The sequence below is a fragment of the Hemicordylus capensis genome, chromosome 3 (assembly GCF_027244095.1).
Source record: "Hemicordylus capensis ecotype Gifberg chromosome 3, rHemCap1.1.pri, whole genome shotgun sequence".
Taxonomy (NCBI): Eukaryota; Metazoa; Chordata; class Lepidosauria; order Squamata; family Cordylidae; genus Hemicordylus; species Hemicordylus capensis.
In genome coordinates, this window is record NC_069659.1 from 613,887 (window position 1) to 630,963 (window position 17,077).

At 63.8% G+C, this 17,077-nt stretch overlaps 2 protein-coding genes across 8 annotated transcripts; one reads left to right on the forward strand and one right to left on the reverse strand.

The window, feature by feature from the left end:
- Positions 1–1,045: 1,045 nt before the first annotated feature.
- On the reverse strand, positions 1,046–4,246 carry TIMM10B (translocase of inner mitochondrial membrane 10B). The gene is made up of 5 exons (XM_053305808.1): positions 4,073–4,246; positions 3,403–3,991; positions 1,927–2,999; positions 1,678–1,773; positions 1,046–1,523 (listed from the first exon to the last, which is right to left on the reverse strand). Exons 1-5 carry the CDS (start codon positions 4,244–4,246, stop codon positions 1,281–1,283), a joined length of 2,175 nt encoding a protein of 724 aa, XP_053161783.1. The 3' UTR covers positions 1,046–1,280.
- Positions 1,975–13,123, forward strand: ARFIP2 (ADP ribosylation factor interacting protein 2). 7 transcript variants are annotated; one of them, XM_053310807.1, is made up of 10 exons: positions 1,979–2,106; positions 3,724–4,364; positions 4,986–5,093; positions 9,239–9,347; positions 9,794–9,886; positions 10,063–10,178; positions 10,269–10,490; positions 11,501–11,658; positions 11,824–11,998; positions 12,260–13,123. In XM_053310807.1, exons 3-10 carry the CDS (start codon positions 4,995–4,997, stop codon positions 12,410–12,412), a joined length of 1,125 nt encoding a protein of 374 aa, XP_053166782.1. In that variant the 5' UTR covers positions 1,979–2,106; positions 3,724–4,364; positions 4,986–4,994; the 3' UTR covers positions 12,413–13,123. The 7 variants fall into 7 exon arrangements, with proteins under 7 accessions (XP_053166785.1, XP_053166782.1, XP_053166780.1 ...); XM_053310810.1 differs by lacking the exon at positions 3,724–4,364 and having other exon boundaries at positions 1,975–2,106; positions 9,840–9,886; XM_053310805.1 differs by lacking the exon at positions 3,724–4,364 and having other exon boundaries at positions 1,981–2,106.
- Positions 13,124–17,077: the final 3,954 nt, after the last annotated feature.

Below are 17,077 nucleotides of genomic sequence, written 5' to 3' on the forward strand. Positions count from 1 at the left end.
ACAACCAAGGAGAAGGCAATTATAAACAATGTCCAGGAACACCACGTAGACATGTAAAGCCAAGCCGCAGATCCGGGTACAGCGATTAAGAATCTATCATAATCCGCCTGGACGCAAGAAAGAGGCAAGGCGGCCTGACTCCCCACGAGCCGGGTCTGACCTGCTGCTTCTCCTCTCACGGGGCAGGGCGGGGGCCACCCAGGCCCTCCCACCAAGCAGGACGGGCAGCAGATGCAGGGTGTAGCTATAACTGAGCGGATGGGTCCCACCTTGGGCCCCAGCTCCACCGCCCCCAACCTTCTCCATTATCCAAGGGGCTGCTGGAGAGAGGGCTGAACACGCCCCCCCCCCAGCGCGACTACACCCCTGGGCAGATTGATTCTGGTGGCAGATTGATTCTGTCTGAGGCTGCCTCAGACTCTGCAGCTGCAAAGTGGCGACACCTTCTTGCGGATCGGGTCCAAAGGGGCCCAGGCAATCTGCATTGCTTGTACCCCTGCGGGAGTCCGGGGTCCCCGTGCTAGACCCCTCAGTCCGCCAGTACCATCACAAAGCACCACCCTTCACCGCCCCTTCCAGAAGAGCCAAAGCTGCCTTCTCCCCCCAAGTGCCACCCCCCGCCCCCAGAACATGCCTGCTGTCCTTGGAGACAGACTTGCACGAACCGCTGGAGGCAGCCCAAGGCAGCTCTTTCAAGGGTGCGCACCCCAGACACAGGCCTGTGCATCTTCTGCCTGCCCGCCAGCCTCTCTCCAAGGTCAGCCACAGAGGGCAGCCCGCCGGGCTCCCCAGCTAGGACACTCTTGGCCTCTTGACATGCAGCCCAGTAGCGGGGGTGGGGGGGGGATTCCCTTAGTTGCTTGGGGTTCGTTTCCCAGGGAGATGGAAGCCCCCTGCGGCTGCCCAGCGGGAGGGCAGCGGCCCTGGCAGCCAGGCACAGGGTGGGATTCAGCCGGGCGCTCTGCATCTCGCTGGCCGGGCTGGCCTCGGAGAGAGCCGGCCAAGCAGGGAGCCCCAGCAGCATCAAAGGCAACAGGAGACCAAGGCAGAGAAGGCGCCTTTATTACTGCCACGGGAAGCCGTCCATTCCGGCCACCTGCGGGGCGAGGGGGTGGCTGTGCTGCTGCTTCCCAAAGGTCCTCCAGCCAGGATCGAGGGCGGGCGGGCGGGCGGGCGGGCGGTGGTCGGAAGCACTCCTGGCTGGATCCGCGCAGCCCCGAAGGCGAGGGAGGGCTGGGCCGCCCCGAGCCCCAGCAAGGCAAGCGTCCCCTCCTCCCCGCCTAGCTCCCGGCCTCTGGAGCGCCCAGCGGGTCTGCGGCTGCCACAGTGCGAACGATGCCGCCGCCGCCGCCGCCGCCGGGACCGGCAGCCCCCGCGGATCCCGCCTCCTGCGCCGCGTGGCCGGCCGCCTCGTAGTCCGCGATCCGGCGCTGGACGATGGATGGCATCAGCTGGACGTAGGAGGCCATCAGGCGGTGGTTGGCGCGCACCAGCTTCCCCGCGCAGCTGTCCAGGCAGCCCTCCTGCAGGGAGGGAGGGAGGGAGAGGGAGGGAGAGGCGGGGGGAAGGGGAGGCGGGGGGGCGCCCGGGCTGGCTGGCTGGCTGGGGGGCGCCCCGCCCGGCTCCGGGGGTGGGGGGGGAGGCGGAGGCGGGGGCGGCAGCAGCGGCAACACCCACCTCGTCCCGGGTGAGCGTCCGGTAGTTCAGGTTGGAGACGCAGCGCTGGAAGCAGAGCTCGGTCATCCGGTTGTAGACCAGCAGGAAGTCCCGCAGCTGCAACGAGAGCGCCGCCCGGGGGATCAGCGGGGCTGCGGCCCCGGCCCGCCCGCCCGCCCGCCCGCCCGCGGGTCTCCCCCCCGCCGGCTCGGCTCAGCTCGGCTCAGCTCAGCTCAGCTGCCGCCCCCCCGCCCCCCCCCCGGGCCTCACGCTGCGCAGGTGCTGCTGGGGGTCCTGGGGCAGCTCCATGCTGCCGGCGCTCCGCCGCCGCCGCCGCGCTCGCCACTTCCGGCCCGTGACGTCGTTTCCGGCTGTCCCAGGTGGGGGCCAAGCGGATCCGACGCCCGGAGCCTCCGGGACCGGCCCCGGCGGCAGCAGCAGCGGCAGCAGGTGAGGCGGGGGGGCGGGCGGGCGGGCGGGCGGTCCTGTCTGTCTATCTGGGGCGGACCTTCGCCGCCTCCCCCCGGCTGCCGCCGCCCCCGCCTCCCCCAATCCGGCCTGGGCGCCCTCGCGGGGGGCGGACGTGCGCGGAGCAGCCCCCGCGGCGGGATCCCGAGGGGGGGGAGGGAGGGAGGGGGAGGGGAGGCCGCGGCCCTGCGCTGGGCAGCCCCCTCCGTCGCCACCGGAGGAAGGCGGCTGTGCCCGGCAGGGGGCCCGGGGGCGGCTGCCTCCCGCCCTGCCCGGCCCCTGCGGGGGTGTCCGGCTGCGGCTCGGCTCGGCACCGCTGGGGACGTGGCGACGGGCACCGGGCCAAGGCGGCGGCGGCGGCGGCGGCAGCCCTGCGCTGCTGCGCCCGGCAGGTGGAGGGCGGGAGGGCTCCAGGAAGAGGTGGGCGGCCAGCTGCGGGGCTTGGACCCAGAGCCCGAGGGGGCAGCTCGCCGTGGGGCGGAGGCGCCTCCCTCCTTCCTCGCCGCTCTGGGCCCAGCTGAGCTGAGCTGGCCTGCACCGAATCCCGCCCCACACCGGCCCCCGGAGGCCTGTGCAATGTTGGCTGCATGCTTGGGGGGCGGGGCGGGGTCGGTAGAGATGGGGGTCGAAGGGGCTTGTGCAGGGATGGCGCCAGAGGGCCAAAAGTAGGTTGGGTTCTGGTGGGGGGGAAGGAGGAGCTCGGGCCAGGGCCTGGCCAAGGAGCCCCCCACCCCCAGAGGCCTCCTGTTGGGCTGCTCTGAATGAGGGTCTCCTCCGCCCGGCCCCCAGTGATGCAGCTGCCTTCAGGGTCTCCTGTTCAGCGACATGCAGGACCCACAAGACTTCCTCCTGCAGAGCCGCCTCCTCCTCTTGGCCTGTCTAGCGCGGCCCTCTTGGTGGCCAGCCTCCTCCTCCTCCTCCTCCTCCTCTTGGTCCAGACTGGCTGGCTGGCAGCCGGTATGCCCCCCCCCCACCCCTGCCCCACCTTGGGCCCTTCCTAGGCCTACCTGGAGATTCTGCCGGGGGCCTTGTGCGTGCTCAGCAGGGCTCTGGGGCCGAGCGGCAGCCGCCTCCGCCCTGATCCGTGGCAAGCTGAACTGTGCGACTGGACGCGGTGGGTCTTCTGGAGTCATGGGGCAGCAGCCAGCTCGCCCTGCGCACCTGTATAAAGGGCGGCTTCTGCACCGCCACATCATGGGGGGGGGGTGTCTGCCCGTGGCCGGAGAGCAGGCCTGCCGGCCCCCCTTTGTGGCTGGCGGTGAGGTTTCCGTCTCTCACTCCTCCTTGGCAGGGACTTTCCTCCACGGCTTTGCGTTGAGGCCTCTGGCTCCTGAACTCCCAAGGGTGGCGAGACTGTTCTGGTGACAGGTGGCGGCTTGCTGTGGGACGTTTTGGGAGTGGGGGGAGACGCCAAGTCCTCGTTTCGGCAGCTGAAGCTCCCTGCCTTCGTGGGCCCTCCTTGGGAGGACCCTGGGATGGATGGATGGGGGGGGTCACCAGCGGCTGACCCCACTGAGGGCCGGCCCATGCCTTTGCCTCCGGCCCACATGGCACTCTTGGTGGAGTTCCCGCCTGCCTCGGTTCTCTCTGGATTTTCAGAACGAGCTGCTGTTCTCCTGGTGCGTCTCACGCAACAGCCCTGTGCCGCCGCCTTCTTAGGCATCAACTGCGTCTGGTTGGCGGAACTTGCCTCTTTGCTTCTGGAAGGTGACGCTTGCTGCCCGTATCGGAGAGATGGGTTCTCCGGCAGCGGCTCCTGCTCGTGGGGAATGGCTGGATCGGGGCCTCCGTGGGCTCCTTGCAGCTGGTGCCAGCTTCCCACAGCGCTCAGACTGACGCCCAGGACCTCGGCCTGCTTTGTGTTGGGCTGTCATGAGAGTCTTTTGAGAACTTCTGAAGCGATAGCCCCCCACCTGCCCCGAATCTCCTTCGCCTTTGGGAGAAATACTTGTGCGGGGATGAGGGTGGGACTGTGATCTCTGGAATGAGTGGGAAGCCACGAGAAGGGCTGCCTCCCGAGGACGGCCAGGTCCGGATGGGGGTAGGAATCCAGGCTGCTTGGAGGAAGCTGGGGGCCAGCGGCTCCCCGGTTCAGAAACCAGCCGACCCCACCGTGTGGCATGTTTCGGAAAGCTTCTGGGCGAGCAGTTTTGCTTCTGTTTCCAAGAATAGCGGTGAACTTGCTGCAGGGGGGCTCTGGATACTGCCTCTAAAGACACCGGTGGCTGTACTTTTTAGAGGTAGGAGAAAATAAAACCGAGATCTGGAAGGGAAACCACCAGCGATGCCCTGAACAGAAAGGGCCTGATGTGTTACTTGGCTGAGGGTCTTGCCTGTTGGCCTCAGCGCTGCCAGGGAGAGGCCAGCTTGCATCTTCCATAAGATGACTCTCGGCAATCAGCATCCTTAGACTTCCACCTTAAGGCTCCTGCTTAAGGCTGCAATACTCTGTGACAGTTTTCTTTGCTTCCTGTGTGCATGGCCCCGGGGGTGTGATTTGTGCTGCTGTGCCCTGCCACCAGCTCTCCTAGTGAGTTGCACAATGGGGCTGCCCCATCTTGATGTGGGGGGGTGAGTGTGCATGCAGCAGAACCATTCCTGCTGCTCTCTCCTCACCTCGACCTTCCTCCCAGGATTAACAGCTGAGACTGTTGCTGGCAGGGGGTGTGAGGGGTCTTTGGGCTCAGTGGGGCAGGATGCTGTACTCGGAGGTGGTGGGGAGAGGAATCCAGGCAGTCTCAAGGGACCCAGCGTTCAGAGTGACTGCTGGGCGGGGAGAGCTTGGGGGTGCCCTTGGGAGCATGTGAGGGGCATCGGGGCCCCTGGCCGCTGAAACGCCCCCTCCCCTCTCTGTCCTGCAGGCCTTGAGCATGACGGAGGGGCTGATGAGCAAGGCGGCCACCATGGAGATCCCCATCCATGGGAATGGAGACTCACGCCGCCTCCCTGAGGACGATGGTCTGGAGCAGGTAAGCGGGAGGAGGGGGCCGCTGGTCCTGCACCCGGGGGGTGGCATGAGGGGGGGCGGCTCTGGCTCTGGGGCAGCTCCCAATGGCTTGACAAACATTGGGGTTCGTGGCCCATCTTCTGCTCACAGGAGGGTGCAAGTAGTCCACCTCTCTCCTCCCTCCCCAAAGCTTCGTGGCATCTTCGGGTCAAGGGTTTGGGGGAACCATTCTCTGCCCGAGGGCCACTGGACAGACTAGGGATGTGCAGGGAGCCGGTTCGGCACTCCTTTTCTGGAGTGCGGAACTGGTCCGGAATGCCGGCATTGGAGCCATTTCGGAGGCGAGGGGGAGTGTGTGTGCACCAGCCACTTCCGGGATTACGCTGATCAGGGTGGCAAGGCGGCACTCGCCCGCCCTGTGCCAGCGGTTTTGGCGGTGGCAGCAGCAGCAGCAGCGCTGGCAGCGGCAGGGGAAACGCGGTGGGGGAGGTGAGGACACCCTCCCCGTGCCTTAAAGCGGCCACCCCCCACCTCCTGGGAGTGCACGGAGCCGGTTCTGTGCACATCCCTGGAACAGACCGGCCCATGGGCCGCTTGGCTGACTCACAGGCCGTCCTGAGCGCCCCTGTTGCCCTTGCTTAGTTCTCTCAGTCATTTTAGCCATCAGCGTATGAGCCAGACAAAAAGGGGGATGTCTAGAGAAGCACCGAGAGCTGAGATTCCGCACACGGAGGGAGACGTCACAGGCTGCCTTAGGGGCCTTCTGTGCCTCCCACATGGCGTGCAGAGTCACGGAGCTGGAAGGGACCTTGGCTGCTCCTCTGAGCAGGAAAGCGCTACGTCAGGACTGCACAACTCGGCCCTCCTGCAGCTGTTGGACTACAACACCTATCATCCCCATCCACAGTGGCCAGTCGTTGGGGATTATGAGAGCTGTCGTGCGACATCTGCAGGGGGCGGCGGAGTTAAGAACATGGGTGATGCAGCTGTGGGCTGCAGCATTCCCTGACAGACCCTGACCCTAACCCGCACAGCAGCCCCGAAGGGTCCAGAAATCCCCCCTCCTGGCTAGCCTGAATCTGCTTCCTTGTGGCTTGTTGCTCCTTCTGTGTGAGAGGCACACTGCCCACCCTCCCCGCCACTGCCCTCGGCCCCAGTTCCCAAGCTGCTCTGATGCAAGAGAAGCTCCATCGCTGTGGCGGGGCATGGGAACGCCGCCTCCAGGCTGTCCCCATCTGCACCGCCTCGGCGGCAGTGACGGGGTTCAGTGGCTCAGCAGGCCACAGTGGAGCGAGAGAGCACAAGCCGCCTCCGTGGTGGCCCTCCGGACATGTGAAGGAGGCTCCGGCGGAGGCCCTGGCAAGGCACGCCTGCTTCCCAGAACACACAGGACTCGGTGATCGTTGTCCTGGATTTCAGCTCCGGGGACTCTTTCTCGGCCAGAAGTCAGCTTTCATCCACCTTTCTCCTGTCAACCAATGAAATGCTCCTTCAAATAGTCCACCTTTCCCAACTTCAGATCTAACAGTGGTGATTTCTTTCCTTTACCCATGATCTGTCCCCAAAGCAGCTGGCTGTGTGTGTGTGTGTGTGTGTGTGTGTGTGTGTGTGTGTGTGTGTGTGTGTGTGTAAGAGAGAGAAGTCTCCTTTTGCATGGTAAAATGAGCCCACTTTAGGGTTTGTTATTTTGCTCTCCGGGGAATGTAAGAACAGCCCTGCTGGATCAGGCCCAAGGAGGCCCATCAAGTCCAGCATCCTGTCTCAAACAGTGGCCCACCAGATGCCTCTGAGTAGACCACAGGCAAGAGGTGAGGGCATGCCATCTCCCCTGCAACTGCTATTCAGAGGCATCCTGCCTCTGAGGCTGGAGGTGGCCTCTAGAAGCCACTGATAGACCTTTCCTCCATGAATTTATCCAAACCCCTCTTAAAGCCTTCCAGGCTGGTGGTAGTCACCACATGGCAGAGAATTCCACAAGTGGATTCTGCGTTGTGTGAAAAAGTACTTCCGTTTGTGGGTCCTAGACCTCCTGGCAATCAATTTCATGGAGTGACCCCTGGTTCTAGTGTTATGGGAGAGGGAGAAGAATCTCTCTCTCTCCACTTTCTCCACACCATGCATGATTTTATAGACCTCTATCATGTCTCCCTGCAGTCATCTTTTTTCTGAACTAAATAGCCCCAGGTTTTGTAGCCTTGCCTCATAAGAAAAGTGCTCTAGGCCCCTGATCATCTTGGTTGCCCTTTTCTGCATGTTTTCTTTTCTTTCTTTTTTTAAAAATATAACTTTTTATTCAATTTTTCACAACATAAGATACACACACGCACACACAAAAAGAAAGATTAAAAAACACCAAAAAAGACGAGGACTTCCATCTCATCATTAGAACAAGTATCAGTTACAATACCCAAGTCTTGCCTGTAATTTAAACGTTCTCCCTGTTTAATTTCTCTCTATCCACTTTCTTCACACCATGCATGATTTTATAGACCTCGATCATGTTTCCCCACAGTTGTCTTTTTTCTAAACTAAAAAGCCCCAGGTGTTGTAGTCTTGCCTCATAAGGAAGGTGCTCCAGGCCCCTGATCATCTGGGTTGCCCTCTTCTGTACCTTTTCCAGTTCTACAATGTCCTTTTTTAGATGTGGTGACCAGAATTGTATGCAGTACTCCAGGTGTGGTCACACCATAGTTTTGTTAAACGGTATTATAATATTAGCAGTTTATTTTCATTCCTTTTCCTAATTACTCCTAACATGGAATTAGCCTTTTTCCCAGCTGCTGGGCACAGTCTCGACACTTTCAATGAACTGTCCACCATGACCCCAACATCCATTTATTCCCACCCTCTGTTTCCTGTTCTTCAACCAGTCACCAATCCACACATTAACCTGTCCCCTTATCCCAGGACTGCTAGGTTTTCTCAAGAGTCTTTGTCGAAAGCTTTTTGGAAGTCCAGGTATACTATGTCAGCTGGATCACCTTGATCCACACACTTGTTGACACTCTCAAAGAACTCCAAAAGGTTGGTGAGGCGAGATTTCCCTTTGCAGAAGCCATGCTGGTTCTCCTTCAGCAGTCTTATCCTTGAGAATGCTTCCCATCAATTTGTCTGGAACAGACGCCTGCGTCCCTGCATGTGAAACAGGGAGCGTTTCTTAGAACGCTACTTTGCGGGTCCTGGATTTCAATATGCTGTCTAGCAGCCTAAATTGGGCTTCCAGGACCTCCCGACTGCCTTTCCCAACACCGGTTAGGGTTAGACATGCACCACGACAGCTGACTCCTCCCCAGCACTGCCTAACAGCCTATCTAGATGCCGCGTGACGTCTGCAGCCTTTGCTTCTGTCAGGCAAGTCACCGTGCAGTCGACATGCAGGTGACAGACCCATCTCTGTATACCACTAGGATGTCCTCCCCACCCCGAAGGGGTATCCCCTTTGCAAGAGAATGACTTGTCATTCATGGAAGGGGTCCCTTCCAAAGGAGCCTTTCCCTCTTCCTCAGACCGATGTCCTCCTTCCCCGAGACCTCCATTCTCCCTGACAGCAGAGGAGCTATCAGCCTAGGAGTGGGATGCCTCTATCACATCCCTGAAGGTCTCGTCCGCCTGCCTCTCTGTCTCTCTGAGCATCTCCAGATCTGCCACCTTGGTCTCGAGGGAACAAACATGTTCCCTGAGAGCCAGGAGCTCCTTGCACTGAGCACACACCCAGGACATAAGACCAGCCCTGCTGCAGGATCAGGCCCAAGGAGGCCCATCGAGTCCAGCATCCTGTTTCACACACTGGCCCATCAGATGCCACTGCTGGAAGCCACAGGCAGGAGTTGAAAGGGGCAGGCCCTCTCGTCTCTCCTGCTGTTGCTCCCCTGCCACTGGTGCTCAGAGGCCTCCTGCCTTGGAGGCTGGAGGTGGTCCTCTGACTAGTAGCCATCGATAGGCCTCGTTTTCTCCTTGATGGGACTTCTGCCCATCAAGCAGAGAGTCAGACATGCCACCCTCTGGACAGTGCATGGGAAAGTGCCCCTTCCCCTGCTGGCTCTCTGTCTTCATGACGGGTTTTGATGGCTGTTTCGAGTGTTTGGAGATTGTTTATTGGAAACAAATAGCTGCAGTTGTCTGCGATTCAGCCGCTCCGTCTCTCTTCCTCCTCTCTGCCCTTCTCAGGACCTGCAGCAGGTGATGGTGTCGGGGCCCAACCTGAACGAGACCAGCATTGTCTCCGGGGGCTACGGCGGCACTGCTGAGGGCATCATCCCCACCAGCACCCTCAAAGGTCAGAGCCTGGGGGGCTGTGGGGTGCCTTGGCCCAGACAGGTGCATGCCTCTCTTGGCCCTCCCTCGGGCTGCCTCCTCTCCCCCACCCATGGCGGGCGGCCCCTCACAAGTCCTCCTGCCACCCTGGGAAATGCCCTTTGCTTCTCCCCAGCCCAGAATACAAGAGGAGGCAGTTCACAGCCCAGGGTGCCACTGGCCCCCTCCCCAAGAGGAAGGGGAGGCAGGTAGCCCAGCACCTTGCCTGGGGGGGGGCAGTGTCTGCCGGCTCCTCTGGAGTCTTCTCCCATCACACCTCTGTGTCTCCTCGTCGGTGTCTGTCACAGCTCATCAAGTGCTGCCCCCATGTTGTCCTGCTCTCCCCCCACATGGATCTCCTCCCACCTGCTCCACACCCTGCCCCCCCCGTGCCCCTGTCCGCCCTGCCTCGGGCCCCCTCCATTTCAGGCTCTCTTCCATCTCACCCACCCCGTGGACCTCTCATCTCCCCCAGTCCGTCGGCTGCCAGTCGGATAGCCAGCCAGGCTGCCGCTGCCCCAGGTACAGCCCTGCTGCCCCAACCGGTGGCCAGGGGCGGGGGGGGACCTCTGGGGCCCACGGGGGGGGGAGAGATGGAGGGGCCCCAGGCTGGTCTTTTGATCCTCCGCTGCCTCCTCCTGGTGAGGGGAGGGCTGAGTGAGGCCCCCTTCTGAGGCCCCCTCCCTTGTGAATCGCAGGTTCCAACTTGCACCCGCCTCACCCCAGCCCAGCCATGCCCGGGGAGGAGGCCACGCGGGGGATTGCCGTGGAGAAGTTTGACATTGTCAAGAAATGGGGCATCAACACCTACAAGGTGAGCGGCATTTCCCTGGCAGTGGGGTGCGTGCTTGCGGGGCAGCGCCTGGCCCGCCCTCACCCCGCCCCCTTTCCCGCCCTGCCCCAGTGCACCAAGCAGCTGCTGTCGGAGCGCTTTGGGCGTGGCTCCCGCACCGTGGACCTGGAGCTGGAGACCCAGATCGAGCTGCTGCGGGACACCAAGCACAAGTACGAGTGCGTGCTGGGCTTGGCCCGGGCCCTCACCAACCACTTCTACAGCCTGGTCCAGACGCAGCACGCCCTGGCCGACGCCTTCTCCGACCTCAGCCAGAAGTCCCCCGAGCTCCAGGTGGGTGGTCTGCCTCCGGCCCAGGGCCTGCAGAGGTCTGCAGGGTCCCATCGGCAAGCCCGGCCGCTCACGGGAAGACACGTGCGAGAGAGAGCAAGCGCTGCCCGGAGGGGCCCGAGTTCGAAATACAGGGCGGGGCGGGCTTGAAGGAGGGACCGGACCCAAGCCTGCTGGGCCTCACCCCAGCTGGAGCGAAGCGGGAAGCTCCTTGCGGGAGGGTGCTTTTCTTTGCTGAGGCTCTTGGAGCAAGCGGGGGCCGAGAGAGGACGGGCACCGGCCGGAGCTCCAGGTGTGTGGAGCAACAAGGGAGAAAAGGCAGCAGGGATGCTGGAGGGCCCAGAGGACCGACCCTGCACGCCTGGGAGCGGGGAGAGGAGCTGGTCACGGCGCAGTGCCCTGCAGGCGGCAGGAGTGGGGGGGCCTGGCTCGGAGGCAGAGCAGGGAGCAGGCTGCCGCCTCCCCCCCCCCCGCCCGGGGCAGCTCCGGGGCTCAGGCAGGCAGCTGCTGCTTTTTCAACGCCTGCAGCCATCGGCAGATTTTCGAGCTGAGGCTACATATATCTGCTGGCAAGAGAACATCTCCTCCTAGGAGGCCATATTTCTAGAAAACCCTTTAAATATCACAGATAGTGTCTGAAGTGATGTCCAAACGTTCCGATTAGTGTCAGTGGCATGTTTTGCACGTTTCGGACACTCTCTGAAATATTTGAGGGTTTTCTACACAATATGGCCGCCTGGTAGGAGCAGTCTGGAAAATATTGCTTACGGCTGCAGTCAGGGGGAAAGTGCTCGACCGCGTGAGCCTGGGGGGCCCCTCTCTACTCCGGCTGGAGACCCCTCCCGGGGGGCTGCCCCTCCCTCCTCCAGAGGGGCAAGAGGAGTGATGCAGAGCCTCCGGGGGAGGGAGGGCGGGGCGGGCAGGGGGAGGAGTGCCGGCTGGGGGCTCCTGGGGGCCGCGGGGGGGGCTCGTGGCCGGGCAGCTCCGGAGCGCTCTCTCGCCTCGCCCTGCAGGAGGAGTTTGGGTACAATGCAGAGACGCAGAAGCTGCTGTGCAAGAACGGAGAGACCCTCTTGGGGGCCGTCAACTTCTTTGTCTCCAGCATCAACACCCTGGTCAACAAGACCATGGAGGACACCCTCATGACCGTCAAGCAGTACGAAACTGCCAGGTGGGGAGTGTGCGCCCCCCCCCCAGGCCGCGCCTCCTTGCCTGGTGGGAGTCGAGGGAAAGGCAGGCGGGGCGGGGGCTGCGAGCCTAGCCCGGAGGAGGGCGGGGCGGGGGCGGGGGCTGCAGCTGGCCCTCCCCTCTGACCCCCACCCCGACCCCTCTGCAGGCTGGAGTACGATGCCTACCGCACGGACCTGGAGGAGCTGAACATGGGGCCCCGGGATGCGGGCACGCTCTGCCGCTTGGAGGCGGCCCAGGCCCACTTCCAGGCCCACCGCGCCAAGTACGAGAAGCTGCGGGCGGACGTGGCCGTCAAGCTGAAGTTCCTGGAGGAGAACAAGGTGGGCGGCGGCAGGGCAGTGTGTGGGCCCCCCCCCCATGCCAGGAAGCCTCTGGCCCCGCAGGAACCAGGACAGACGGTGGGGCTCAGAGGGGGTGCCACACTCTGCCTGTGCTCAGGGGCACTCTCTCCCTCCCACGCTGCCAGATCTCCTAGAGCAGCGTCTGGGCTTGTTGCTGGGTAGTGGGGGGCGGGATTGCAAGGGGAGTGGGGGGGCTGGGGCAGGATGCACTGACCACCTCTTCCCCGCCCCCCACCGCAGGTGAAGGTGATGCACAAGCAGCTGCTGCTCTTCCACAACGCCATTTCGGCCTACTTTGCCGGCAACCAGCAGCAGCTGGAGCAGACGCTGAAGCAGTTCAACATCAAGCTGAAGAGCCCCGGGGCCGAGAAGCCCTCCTGGCTGGAGGAGTAGCCACGGACTGCCCCCACCCCAGCCCCGCCTGCCTGCCTGCCTGCCCGCCCGCCCGCCCCTCCCTCCATGGACCTGGACTCTGGCCGGTGGGGCGAGGAGAGGGTTGAGCTCAGCATCCCTCCCGGATGGGGCGCAGGGCGGCTTCCCTTCTCCCGCCACCCCCAAGCTTTCTCTGAGGCTGCTGGAGGGTGCCCCCCCCCTTCCCTGCAGGCGGCACGGAGGCCAGGCCAGCCCCTCCCCGGGGAGGCGTTTTGCTCCCTCGGCAAGCAGGAGCCCCTCGGACTGCTCTTCTCCCCCACGGCGCTGAGGGGTCTGGCTGATGGGCGGGTTCCAGTGACACATTCCCAGTGGGCGGGGGGGGGGGTCTCCCTGCCCGCTCTGTCCCTGCCCCGGGAAGGCAGCGCAGGCTGGAGGACTAGGCCGGAGTTTGCTGCTATATGGGGGGTGGGCGGGCCACGGACCAAACAGTAGCCTGGCTCTGGCCTGGGGGGAGAGGGCTTGTGTGCATGGGCAGAGTGCGTGTGTGTGCGTGCACGTGCGTGCGTGCATAGATCATGGCCAGTGTCTCTGTGTTGTGTTCCTGGGTGGGGCTGCGTGGGGCAGGGCTCCCGGCCGCCACCCCCACCAGGCTGGAGGAACAGGGGCTGCTTCCTGCCAGTTAAAGCCCACCCACCCCTGTCAAGTTTCCTGAATAAACGGTACCAAACAGAGCCCGCCATGGTCCTGCTGCAGCTGCTGGGGGGGGGGGGGGAGCCGCCATGCCCTCCTGGCTTGGCCAGGACTGTTGTGGGGCTGGCTGGCCGGCCGGCTGGCTGGCTCGCTCCAAGGAAGGAGCCTCTGCCTGCTTGGGCCACCTGCAGCCTCCTCCCAAGTGGGTGTGGAAGGCGGGCTGAGGCAGGGATGGGGGCCCGGTGGGGCAGCGTCCCTCCGCTCCCCTCCCGCCCCCCAGGGCCCTCTCTGGCACATGGCCGCTCTAGGCCCACCTGGGAGCGATCTGCAGGGCAAGGGGCCTTCTGGGACCAGGACTTAGAGCAGAGGCCCCCCCCCCCGCTGCCCCAAGAAAGCCCCACTGGAGAGGAGGCATCCTCTGCCCTACCAGCCCCCCCCCCCGTTGGGTCCCTGCCTCAGGTCTCCCCAGGGGCGGACTCCCCCAGACCCACAGCAGCTGCTGTTTCCTGCCCCCCCCCCCCCGTACTTCTCTTTCGGTCAAGTTAGCCTGACTGTGACTCCAGCAAACGCGGGAGGGATCGCGGAGACGGTGCCACTGCCGGCAGTCAACAGGTTTGTGCAGAAATAAAAGGCAGCCTTCGGTTTCTAACCCTGGAGTTCCTCTCTGGACGGGGGGGGGGGCTCCCCGAGCAGCCTGCAGCCAGCCCCCCTTCTTGAGGGAGTGGGGTCCGGGTCTGCCTGCTTCTGTGGCAGGGCAGCTGGAGGAGGGCCGGCTGGCTGGCTGGCTGCCTGGGCACTCCTGGGGGGCAGGACGGCCTGGCTGCGGAGGGGCAGCCTTTGCCTGATCCGCCCCCCAGCCCTGCTTCTCAGGGGCCCCAGCTGCCCGAAGCTCTGCCTGCTGTCCCGATGGGGGCACCCGGGCGTGGGCTGGCGGCTCTCGGAGAGCCAGCCCGGCCTGCCCCACAGGCATGCGCGGGGCGGGGGGAGGCCTCCGCTCCCAACCACACTGCATCCTGCTAGCGCTGCCCTGGCGGGGGGAGAAGCCCCCCCGCAGCCCCCCCCCCCGCTCTGGACTCCCCCTCGGGAGACGGGAGCAGAGCTGCTGCGCCATCTGGAGGGGCGGCCGGTCTTCCTGGCCGACCGCGAGCAGCCTCTTCCCGGCGGCCGCGCTGCCCAGGACGCCCCTCTCCTGCTCGGGCCCGCCCTGGATCGGGGTCGGCCTGGCTGGCGGGGGCAGCAGCAGCGCTTCCGCTCCACGAGCTCCCAGGAGTGGCCGGTGCCCGCCCGGAGGAGAGCGCTGCAGGCAGACTTAGCAGCAGCAGCCCGCCCCCCCCCCCCGCAAGTGCGGCCGCCGCCCGGCCCAGCCCGGACTCCAGGATGGTGGCAGCGACAAGCCTGGGCCCCTCCCGCGGCAGTTCCCGGGGGGTGGGGGGCACCCCACTGCTGCTTCACCGCGCACCGTCCATCCCTGCCTGCGCTCCGCTTCCTGCTCTGGGCTGCTGGCTCGGAAGGAGGGGCCCGTCCTCGCCCCCCAAGATGGCCAGGCTCACTCCAGAGCCTAGGGGGGGTGGGGGTGGGGGGCGCTCTTCAAAGAGCTCGGAGAGCGGAGGAGCCCCCGTCAGCAGATCGATCTCCTGCAGGTGGTGGGTTCAGATCTCCACCCAAAGCACACGTGAGGCTAGCCAGCCGGCCATTTCTGGGATCTCCTCGGAATCTCTCCTACACAAGTGGTCTGGTCTGGGCTGTTTTTTAAGCCCTCTGCGATCGAGTCTGACTTTAAGGACAAGTTAGAGCTTTTTGGCAGATCGGCAGTCTTACTCCCCTCCCGCCCCCCATGCTCTCTGGAGTGGGTGATTTGTTCATCTTGCATTTGCCAGTCAGAATCCCATCTCTTCTCTCCTCGCTTTGGCCCAGATCTTCCGAGTCCCCCCACCCCGCCCAGGGTCTCTGGTCATAGAACGGTAGAGCGGGGTCCCTGGAGGTGGTCTAGTCCACCCCCTGCTGCTGCTGCAGCAGCAGCAGCAACTGGGACAACCCCCCAACCTCTGCTTGAAGACCTCTCGAGGAGGAGGAGAGCCCTGGAGGGGGCAGACCGCTGAGCAGCCCTGCAGAGGTTCCTCTTTCCTAGGGCCTAGCCTAGGCTGGCCTCAAAGCAAGGCTGTTCCTCCTCCTAGGTAGCAGCTGTTGGTCCTGTGGGCTACCGCTGGAAACCACATGCTGCATTTGATGGGCCTTGGGCCTGATCCAGCAGGGCTGCTCTTGGGCTCTTTTCCAAGCTCAGCCAGACTAGCGCCTCCCACCATTCCTTACAGAACTTGGTTTCTGGAACCCGCGTCATCTTGGGTGCCCTTTCAACCCGTCCCAGAACTGGACACAGCACTCCAGTCAGCATTAAATAGAACGGTGCTCTTCAGGGGTGTAGCAAGGTTGGAGGGGACCCTCCCCTCCCCATCTTCAGAGAGGGATCAAGCAGCAAGCTTTCACCCAGCCAGTGGGGCCCCCTTCCTCAGGGGCCCAGGGACACTGCCCCCCCCGTTCATTATTGCACATAGAGCTATGCTGGTGCAGCGATTACGTCTGGTGCTCTGGACACAATGCTTAAGTTTGCATCCACTTTTGAAGCAGCTCCATCTCACGGCGGGGCTCAGGTTCTGCTTCTTGTCTGTGGCAGTGAAGACACACCCAGGGAATCCGTCCCGCTGCTCCCCGCTAGCAGCCTCCTTCGTGCGCCTTCCGTGCCCTTGTGCTCCAGCTGCCCAAGGGCTTCCTGCCTGTGGCCTCCTCGCTCTTGTTCTCGGCCCCGTCCCTCTCTAGCAGCCATGTGGCTTGCTGGCTCCCCTTGCTTTCCGCCCGTCTAGCTGCGGGGGGGGGGGGCCTCGTGTCAAGTTGCCAACTTTGCCCCGAGTGTGGCACACGCAAGCTGGCCCAAAGGCTGCAGCCCGGAGCGAGGCCACTTTGCCTCTTCATGGAGGAGGGAGGGGATAGGCACCAGCTTGGGCCAAAGGCTACAGGGATCTCAGCCACCCCGGAAGGCCAGAGCGCCCGGTCCTGAGCGCCTCTTTGCTGTTGCCAAGTTCTCTGCTGACTCCAGGGCAGAGCAGGCGCGTGAGTGGGAGGAGGCTCCGCTGCTGCCTGTGGGGTCTGGAGTGTGTGCCTGGATCAAGGAATCTCCAGCCGGAGGCCAAGTGGGTGAGGGCATGCGGCGTTTCCCTGGGATAGGCACTCTGCACATGCTCTCATCTGTTCTTATGGCCAGGGAGGACTGGAGTGGGGCACTGGGAATGGATCTGGGGGCTGCTGAGGCCTGCCTCAGAGTAAGCCATGCCTGGGGCCCCGAGCAGGCCTTAGCTCAGTCAAGCAACTGCCAGGCAGAAAGGAAGAACTTGCTTCAGCTGTCTGCTCCCAGAGGGGGAGGGGAGGGGAGGGGGTCCCGCCAGCCCGCCCGCCCAGCCCCTATGCAGGAATCCTCGCTGGGTCCCCTTGAAAAACCAGTTGCCACTGCCGGCAGAAGGAAAGGCCCTGGGCCTCCCAGGCTGGCCACACGCCGGCCTCTCCTGGCCTGGGGTCCCCCATTCCTTACACAATTTTAAAGTAATGGCAGGTTGTCTTTGACAGGCCAGAAAAACTGCCCCCTATTCGCGCCCCCCCCTTTAGGTCGCAAAGGCACCACACAGGGAGGAGGGCCTTGCCCCCTGACCGTTAGCCCCAGGAACGGGGGGGGGCAAGACGTCCTTTACCTCCCCCCACCTGCGCCCGTGTGTGGGGCCTAGGGCTCAGGGCCCCCTCCACGCCGCCCAGTCTGGCCCAATAGACTTGCGGTGGAGGCTGCCGCCGCCGCCCTTGCTGGTTTCCTTCGCGAGGGGGGCCTCCGTCAGACGAGGGGCTTGCAGCCCGCCTCTAGCGGGGGCCAAGTGGGTTGGGGCAGGCGGTGTCCTACCCCTACCCCCACTCCCCCCCCCCGAAATACACTTCGCCTCTGCTATGCCCCCCTCCTCC